The following is a 9,165-nucleotide window of genomic DNA, read 5'->3' as shown; positions in this document are numbered from 1 at the left end:
CAATGTAATCATGAACTCAGCATATGGCTTATACATATGTCTATTGAGAGAAGCACTATAGAAAAGATCTAAACATTTCATTTTACTGGTATTGCTTTGGATCTCTTATAACTTTAAAAAACACCTCAATTGCTCAATCCAAACATGTACTTTTCCTTGTTGAAAATGGATGGTCAAAAACTATTTCCAGGCAATGGTTCTCGTTCAAAAAAAAAAATACAGGGTTAGGTAGGTAGGTTCACAAGGTGGGAATGATTTTTTAAAATACAGTTGATCAAAATCAAGGCATGTCAAATGGAAAAGAAGAAAGGATCCATTGAGGGCCAGAGTCAAAATGGGTACAAAAAGGGTTAAAAATCATAGAGATCACTCTTAAGGTGGATAAACGTCTCATTTAAGCTTACCCAAACTGGGCTATCACCATCACATTAGTCTAAATCTAAATGTAAGAGCTCTAAGTCTTTTCATGCTTGAGAGAATTAGCACGCCTTTGAAACTTCTCAAGTCATGTATGTCTAACCATTGATTGGTCACATTTATCTCACTATTAACTGATCCTCTATTAATTCGGCTATTTGCCAGCTTGGCATCAACTGATGGCTGGAATTTGTCTTCCAAGAACATGGTCTAAATACCCATTTTTAGTAGTAATTTTTTCATAGAACAACTCTAATGGCCCAAAAAGTCCTAATGCCAACAGGAGTCTCTCCATCTGGACAATTCAGTGTCAGAAGAGTCCAGGCAGAGATACTCCACTAGAAATAATGTCATTTCCCAAAACAAAAACAGAAGTAAGGACCCATTTGGATACCACATATTTTGTATTTGGATTTCGAATTGAGTTTTGAATACAAAATGAGTAGATCTGCCAGCTCATGTTGAGAGAGACAGAGATGGAAGGGGGTACTTCCTACTGGAGTGGAGAGGTTGAGGAGCAAAGAGGATGAAGAATACTGCCAGATTTGTGGATTTCCAATTACTTATTTCCACAGCATATTTCGAAATTTGATTTTTTTTTCACTGTCAGTCGCTGATTTGGAAATCCAAGGATTTGATCTGGATTCAAATCACAATGCAAAATGGGCTGCAAATGTGGGAAATTCAAATCAAAATCTTCTCAGCATCCAAACAGGCCGTCATTCCAGTATTTTGGTTCATGGTAATAAATGTGTTCCAAGTATTGATACTGTTTTTGAACAACAGTCCTAGTTGAACCACAGGGTATCATTAACTCACCCTCCTGCTCTGGGTATCATTTCTCAGTTCTTTTAACTCAAAATTGTTGAAGAGTTTGGTTAATCTATCAAGGTAAGTAAGAAGTAGCGCATGCATGCTTTTTCCTCTCTTCCAATATTACAATAGTCATGTCCAATGTGTGAAAGCAATTCACCAGAGCATAGATAATAAATAAGGTTCAAACATAGTGGATAGGAGCAGCAAGGAAATTACTGGCAAAGATATAAGTTGAAATTTTCAATACTTATTGGATCACAAATCTGTAATCTGATCAATTGGGCCAATTTTGGGTTAGCTATTATAAGAGGACCAATGTACCCTCCAACTGCACATCAACTGTTTTGCAACCAATATCATTGACAAAAAGAAATTTTATTAAGCTATGATCAGTAATTGGGTTGACAGATTTCAGATAGAATGCTAAGAAGCTGATAAACATGAGATAAAATACAATTACAAATTTGTAAGGAGCATCATTTACAACTATCCCTTACCTTTAGCCAAATAGAGAAACCAAATCCCAACTAACATCCGCTAATGTCGAACGAGAATCTATATTCCACGCGGCACTTTCCTGTGTGTCTTCATGTGACAGATCGCTAAAGGATCACTTCATTTCTACCTTCAAATCACTTCAATTCTACCTTCAAATCATCGGGAGGGCTTTGAATTATAGCAACCCAAGTGTCTTCAATTGCTGAACATGGTCAGGTGGGAGTGGTGGAGGGCACCAATTTGAATCTGTCATCTCACCATCAACATCCTCCACAACGTATTCCTGATAAGCATTGCAAGACGAAGAACGATTAACCAAGTAGAGCGTAAAAGAGAAGAAAATATGAACAACTCTGACTCACTTTTGTTAGCATTCTTTTTGCAAGTATATGGTAATGCCGCTGCCAAATCCGTTGGCCTACCATTGTAGCCACAAGTACACTGTAAAAAATGCCAATCACAGTGAAGAGTCCTAGTACAATTAAACCCATGATTAGTAGTAATGGTAACCCAGCTTCACCAGCTCCTCCTAAGCAACCACATTCACCCATTGTACTTGCACAACCCTCAAAGCATGTGGTGCAGTCGGTCCACATACAGAGGGTGCCAGGTAGATGGCAGTCTGCACACATTCTGCATGACGAGAAAGAAATGTTGACTCAACTCATCTAAAAAAAATCAACTGAAATCAATCAGGGTTAAAAAAAAGGAAAAAAAGAAACTCCATCAATATTTACAAACATATTACCACAATCACAATGTGTAACTGTGTGTCAATATTTAGATACATATACACACACATTTGTATTGCTACTTTTCCTATGGAGTGAAATCGTTAACTTACAAAAATAAATACATATATACACACATATGCATGAAAATTTGAAAATAGAACTTGTTAAGAAAACATGAAATGAAAAATTGGATTCAGAACTACTTTTTTTTTAATGGCAGGATTCAGAACTACTTAACAGGAAAGTAAAATCTGATTCATTTCCATAAATTCACATCAAGTCAAGCACGGAAGTTCGTAAAAATGTGTCTTTTGAATTCCCAATACGCCTTATAAAGAAGGATTCAACAGAGTTCTGAAAACTGAAAAAAAAAAGAGTATCAGATTAGTTATTGATATAGGCCTCCAGTTCTGGATAAGTCTGGATTTGTGGAAGTTCAGGCTTCTCCTAGACCAAGACTGAAAGCAACTATTGTTTTATTTCATATCTCCACTAAAAAGAGTTTTGAACTTCTGAGAGTTTCAAAACCATTTTGATATCTATCAGCACCTCCCTTCATAGGTTGAATGAGGATAGAGGGATGTTTGGCTTGCAATTGGCAAGTATTCTTAGAATTTTCAGTCTGTATGTTATTGTCTTAGTTTACTTTGTTCAAGGATCCAGCAGCTCCGAAACATGAGAAAAGTACTGGCACTGGATAATCAACAATGGTGTTTGCAAGAAATGTTAAAGTTGTTAACATGCGCAATAGAAATATGACACGACTAAGCATTAATAAATGTTCAGACTTTGGCAAGAACAATACTATATCGATTTTAAGAATCGATAATAAGCACCGAGTTAAGAGCATGAAGCACAAACAAAAAGAACATACCCAGGTTGGCAGCAACAAAGACAAACTTCTCGACAAGGCTGAGCTAGATCGCTGCGCACTCGTCGATCATAACAAGTTATGAAGCATCCAGACAAACCAAGCAGAGCGAAAAAAAGTAGTGCCCCTGCACCCATCAGCAATGAATTAACATCACAACCACAAGGAAATGTTATCCAGTAAACACAAAGATGAAAATAAATGGCATAAAAATATTTTTTGATCTGAAATCCAAAGCCCTGAAGTCCACAATGCCAGAAGCATTCAAATTTTCTGGTACTCTCAGCTAGTGTGAAACAAGTACACCAGGAAATCTTAAAACCAGGTACAGTACTATGTTAGAGAGACTAAAAATATAGTGAAGAATAACTAAAGGCAACCAATATCCACATGACCACGATTTGATGATGGGAAGATATTACGGTCCTGTGTGGGGGCCCGCCTAGGTATGGGACTAGGTGGGACCCAGCCTGGTATGGGGCAGGTTTAAAGGGCCTTGCCTAGCGCATCCCATCAGCTCTGGAGCTTTTGGCATATTGGTAAGGTACCTAACAGAAGACTCACTTTGCTTTACACTTCTCTGATTGGCTGCTGAGAGCTTTGTGGGAATTGTAATAGCCTTTGGCAGCTGGTTAAACAATGTAAGACAAGGTGATTTCGTCCCATTAACAAAACATGGTCGTGTGGATATCAGTCCCCTATTTAAATATCATATCATATCTTTCATGCTCAGAAAAAATAATTACGCCTAAAAATTTCATTCTAATTCAAAAAACCTAACCAACAAAGCTTCTTCTGTTGCAATGTTTGAGTGAAGGAACATTGTTTTTACAGACACACATTCTAAATGTGAATTATGGTATGATTGTAAAGTTTGTTCCTTTGCCAGAACCCAGAAGAAACAAACTTTCAACGTTCCGAATGATTGGGCCTAACCCCAACATTGAAGACCAGTGGGAATCTCAGAGAGATTATTGTATCAGCATACTTAATGGTGCATAATCCATTGCTCTAGAAAAATGATTGGACACCAATATCATATCGACCTCATTCAACGAGCGATGGAAAGGACTGGGAGGCCTCTAATGCTTCCAATCCCACTTTTGAAGGTGCAAATTTGAAGGAAGTGCACTTCTTGATGAAGCTTATTTGATCATAAAATTCACAAGGTTTGGTGATTTGGCTACAACTTTAATCATCTTGCAAAATATATTATTCCAGCACACACCTGAAATAGAGTATGTACAGGAGAATAACTACAGAAAAGTATCATTACAATGATCTAGCACGTATATCAAGTTCTTGAGATTTACTAACTTTCAAAAAAAAAAAGGTTCTTGAGATTTACCACATATGTAGTAGAAACTAAGTTCACTTTCAAAAGCCCAGGTTAACCGCAGCCAGAACTGCTGGTAACCATCAATCAAGTATACTAAATATGCCAATGAAGCAATTACCTACACATTCACATACAAAAATGCAAGAATACTGAGATGGTGAAGATTTGCACTATACCAAAAGAAAAAGACTACCAAAAACAGCTTAAAAGGACAGTATGAAAGACTTACAAGCTGAACTGCCGCAAAGATAAAAATTATATCTCTAGTCACAAAGAAACGAAATTTCAAGGTTCGCCACTTCCTATCAAGAAGAGCATGCACTCTCAGGTGGTATGGAGCCTTGCAGGTAGTACAATGAGCAAATGCAAATCCTTCCTGCAGAAAACAAAAATGATTGACTAGGCCATGCTGTTCTAGATATACTTGCACCAACAATTGAACATCAAGAGAATGATAGGATCACAAATCTCTCATTTATTGAAGATGAACTCACTGATGTTTTGTACATCTAGTGACAAGAATACAGTCCTTTATAATCATGGTTTTAAATATTCACCGAAACCATCACGAAGAGACCAAAAAGTTTCAGTTTCCAACCCCATTGAAATGCATACCAAAACCAAGACCGTACTATATTAGTTGTATAGTATACCAGCATATGTCACATAATTATATTTAGATGAATTGCATATGAAATCTGGTATATATATTTAAAAAAAATATTTATATGAATTACACGTGAAATGTGATAGTATTGAATAAACAGACATGAGCGACAATGAATATCATTAGGTGTTCACTGTTCAGTGTTATTAAACCATTATTGATCGTTTTTTTTAATTATGTGATAATTCTTTAGTGTGTATTTCTGTGGTAGCAGATGAGATGAGAACCACAAATTCAAACTAGAAGGAGATGAACCCTAATTAAGACAATGAAGTATATGGTAGCAGCTGATCTGACCGGAATGAGTAAAATCAGAAACTAAAAGGGCATGAGACTCCAATTCAGATTTCCAATATGCAAAGATGAGAACCAAAAATTCAAACTAGAAGGAGATGGACACAAGAATGAAAAGTGTGAATAAGTACAGAAGCCAAACAAGAAAGACAACTACAAATTCAAAATATGATGCCATGTCCATATAAAATTATCTTAAAAGGAGGTCAGTATCAATAGCATAATTCAGAACTTAAAATAAGAGACTGTCAAGCTCATGCATACCTTTACGGCACGCCAGTGATCCAAACATGCACGGTGGACATATTTGGACGTTCCTTTGCACTTGCAAGGAGCAATAAAATCCCTGCCTGGAATAAAAGAAATAAACATGTTGGTCAACTCAAAAAATTAGATAGATTTTACGCATTGTCATCATGCTTTGATGAGGACATGATTTGCTTTGAGAGAAAATATTCAAAACCATTCCTAAAACTAAGAGAAATGATCTGCCACCCTTTTTCCATTTTTCTCTTCTGAAACTCTTTTTCAATCAGTGGAGAAATGCATCTATGCCCATAAAAACACAACAATAACAACCAAAGCCCCTCCCAGATACCAATATTAAAATAAGAAGAATCGCATTATCAAAATGTGAGGGTTCAGGTGGCAGAAATCCATTCAATGAGAACATAGAGACATACATCAATGTTACACATAGATATATAGTGTCAGACACAAGAATAAGAGAAAATCACAACATGCTGACACAGATGTACAATACAGCCAAAAGATAATGTTGAAGAATATATATTTAAACAGAACAATAGTTCATAAAAGCAGCATATATAGAACAATGAATAAAGAAAAATAGAGATATGTTTAAAATATAAAGAGTTTGTAAATAAAACGAGAAAACAAGACTAAAAGAAAGCTCTCATTTTTAGCTAATAGACATGAAGATGTGCCGCTGACACAAGTACCCAACATGATTTTCTTTCCTTTTAAAAATTTTCGGTGTTACATAACGCAAAGATAATGTTAAATTTTCTCCGCTTATCATTCTAAAAATGGAGCGGAACGATATATCTTCTCCCTCATCCAGCCCTTTGAGTCGGAAGAGGATTTGATACTCGGAACCTTTGGAACTGGAGGAAGTCCTCCGTAGGTTGAAGATGATGACTTATGATGAAGAGAGGGCTTTGAGGAATGATCCAACCCCCAAGGAGATTATCAAGGGTTTTCTCAAGATACAATGGAAACTGTTCAAGGAGGCGGCCCAGCTAAATGCTGATGAGTTCTTCCGTCTAACGGGGGCACATAATGTAATGGCGACTCACACGCCCATGCACAAACACCCTTTCTTCAACAAAACACTGGTTGATGAGAGGAGGCTTTGGAATATTCGCTGGGAGGCTGCAAAGGCGGTGGGCTTACGAAGGTTGGAAGAATGGATTGCTCGGAAAACGGTGCGCGGAAACTTGGAACTGGCCCCTATGAATCCTCCCCCCTTCAACTCAGAAGATGACGGACTGGAACTTGAAATTGAGTCTCTCCTGAAGAACTTGGGAAAGTGTTCCTCCTGTTGGAGAGTTTCCAGATACAGGGGTTATTTCATTAAGTTATGTTTTTGGCAGGTTCTTATCAAGGTCTTTGAGAAAGACCTATTGCGGTGGGGGAAAGTTTTATTCAATTCTCAAGATCTTCGGGGAAGATCGCACAGGTTTTGGTAGATTAATTTTCTTTAGGAAGGATCTTTTAGGAATATTGAAAAGGTGGGAATTTCAGCTTGGTGGTGATGAAACTAAAATGTTTTGGAAAGGGAGAACAGTTTTTTTTTAACTTTGTTTTTTCAGGGCCTGGAGCTTTCTCGTATGCCATCATACGTTGTAGTTATATGGGGACTCCTGGTCCCTCTATTATGTGACTTTCATATGAATATAAATATATCTCTGTCGCTTTTCAAAAAAAACAAAAAAAAACCCAAAGAATTAAAAGACAAATACAGAGCCTATCAAGAAACTCATTCCAAGAAACGTTATCACAGTAACTAGTACTGAATTTGCTCCTAAAATAAGCTGCAATTACACATTTGAACTCTACTTCACAACGTATATGAGTCCTTCAATTGGGTAAAAATCCAAAATAATCATAAAATTCCAGTCGAATTTCCTTTTCCTTTTTTTTTATAAATGTTATAACACTAGTACTGAATTTGCTCCTAAAATAAGCCGCAATTAGACATTTAAACTCCGCTTCACAACGTATAAGACTCCTTCAATTGGGTGAAAATCCCAAATAATCATAACATTCCAGTCCATTTTCCTTTCCTTTTTTTTTCCCCTTTTTTCAGTAGGAAAGCTATGGTGAAATACCACTTGAAAAGGCAAATGTCTTTAAGAATTTGAGTTTTTATAGTGTATCAGCCACATGAAAATCTGGATGCTGGAAAGCATAGCAATCAACATGCCCACAGAAGAAAATAAAAAGTACTAAAATGTTTATTCTAGCAAGAAGATGCATCTCATTGACCATAAAGTACTAAAAATACCCACAAAGAAAAAAAAAATTACATCAAAAAATTTGTTTACACAACTATATTTACTAAACCTTACCTGTGTCCATTTTCTTAGTATGAAAACAAGAAAAAAAAAACGAATTTTGAATCCCTAGAGATCGGAAATATACCTTTAATCAACCAAGATAAATGCAAATTTCCAAAATTTGATACAATCAAATAATTTTCTAGTGAAAAAAAAATCCCTTTTCAACACCAAAACAGATGAAATTGCATTACAAAGGGCGAAATTCATATACGATAGAAATTATATAGCAACCAATTGTATTCAAGCATTGGGAAAAAAGGGGAATTTAAAGGGATGAGTCGAAAAATTAGGGTTTTTGGAAAATTACCATCGGATTCGAGGCAGATTCTGCATTGAATTTGGTCGCCGGGTCCAGCTTCTAGGTCAATCTCTCCTGGTTGGGGGATCGGAAGAGGAGCGATCAAAGGGGAAGAACTTTCTGGATTTGCCATTGATGATTCCATGGAAGGAAATTCAAAGAGAAGAAGAAAAGGAGGAGAAATTCATTGACAGAAAAACCCTCTCTTCCTCTCTCTATGAGGAAAACCAAACCCCTTTTCATATTTTCATTTTCAACTACTGTCAATGAAGGGAAATTATATCGGCACTATTCTGTTTTGATATTTACACTAAAGGATCTTGTCTTGTCTGTTAGTATTCAAAGGCTGTCAAAAGGTTATTACAGACTTACATTTACCGAAAAAGATCATTACAGTTCCCAGAAAGATCTTACGAGCCAATTAAAAAAGAAAAGACAAACTAGACCGTGCAACTATTAAAATAAAACATTGTTGTGGTGATATCATTTTTCCCATAATGAAATTACAAAGAACTCCCTCAACTTTCTTGATTTTGACTAATGAGGCAAGCGAGGATTATTGATCTGAACCAATTTATGATCAAACGTAGAAGGTAAATTGGGGTCCCACGACAAGGGTGTGAAATCAAGACTGTTGATCTTGTTG

General features: G+C 36.4%; 1 protein-coding gene across 1 annotated transcript; it reads right to left on the bottom strand.

The window, feature by feature from the left end:
- Positions 1 to 1,589: 1,589 nt before the first annotated feature.
- Positions 1,590 to 8,775, bottom strand: LOC143849017 (uncharacterized). Its single transcript, XM_077358067.1, has 7 exons — positions 8,529 to 8,775; positions 5,901 to 5,986; positions 4,905 to 5,051; positions 4,685 to 4,793; positions 3,340 to 3,463; positions 2,094 to 2,364; positions 1,590 to 2,014 (listed from the first exon to the last, which is right to left on the bottom strand). The coding sequence occupies exons 1-7, from the start codon at positions 8,662 to 8,664 to the stop codon at positions 1,907 to 1,909; spliced, it is 981 nt and encodes a 326-aa protein (XP_077214182.1). The 5' UTR covers positions 8,665 to 8,775; the 3' UTR covers positions 1,590 to 1,906.
- Positions 8,776 to 9,165: the final 390 nt, after the last annotated feature.

This window comes from Tasmannia lanceolata, unplaced genomic scaffold, assembly GCF_043159265.1.
Source record: "Tasmannia lanceolata isolate RefF3 unplaced genomic scaffold, GAP_Taslan_0.1 ptg000016l, whole genome shotgun sequence".
In the NCBI taxonomy this organism is placed as follows: domain Eukaryota; kingdom Viridiplantae; phylum Streptophyta; class Magnoliopsida; order Canellales; family Winteraceae; genus Tasmannia; species Tasmannia lanceolata.
This window is presented reverse-complemented; position numbering and strand designations above follow the sequence as displayed.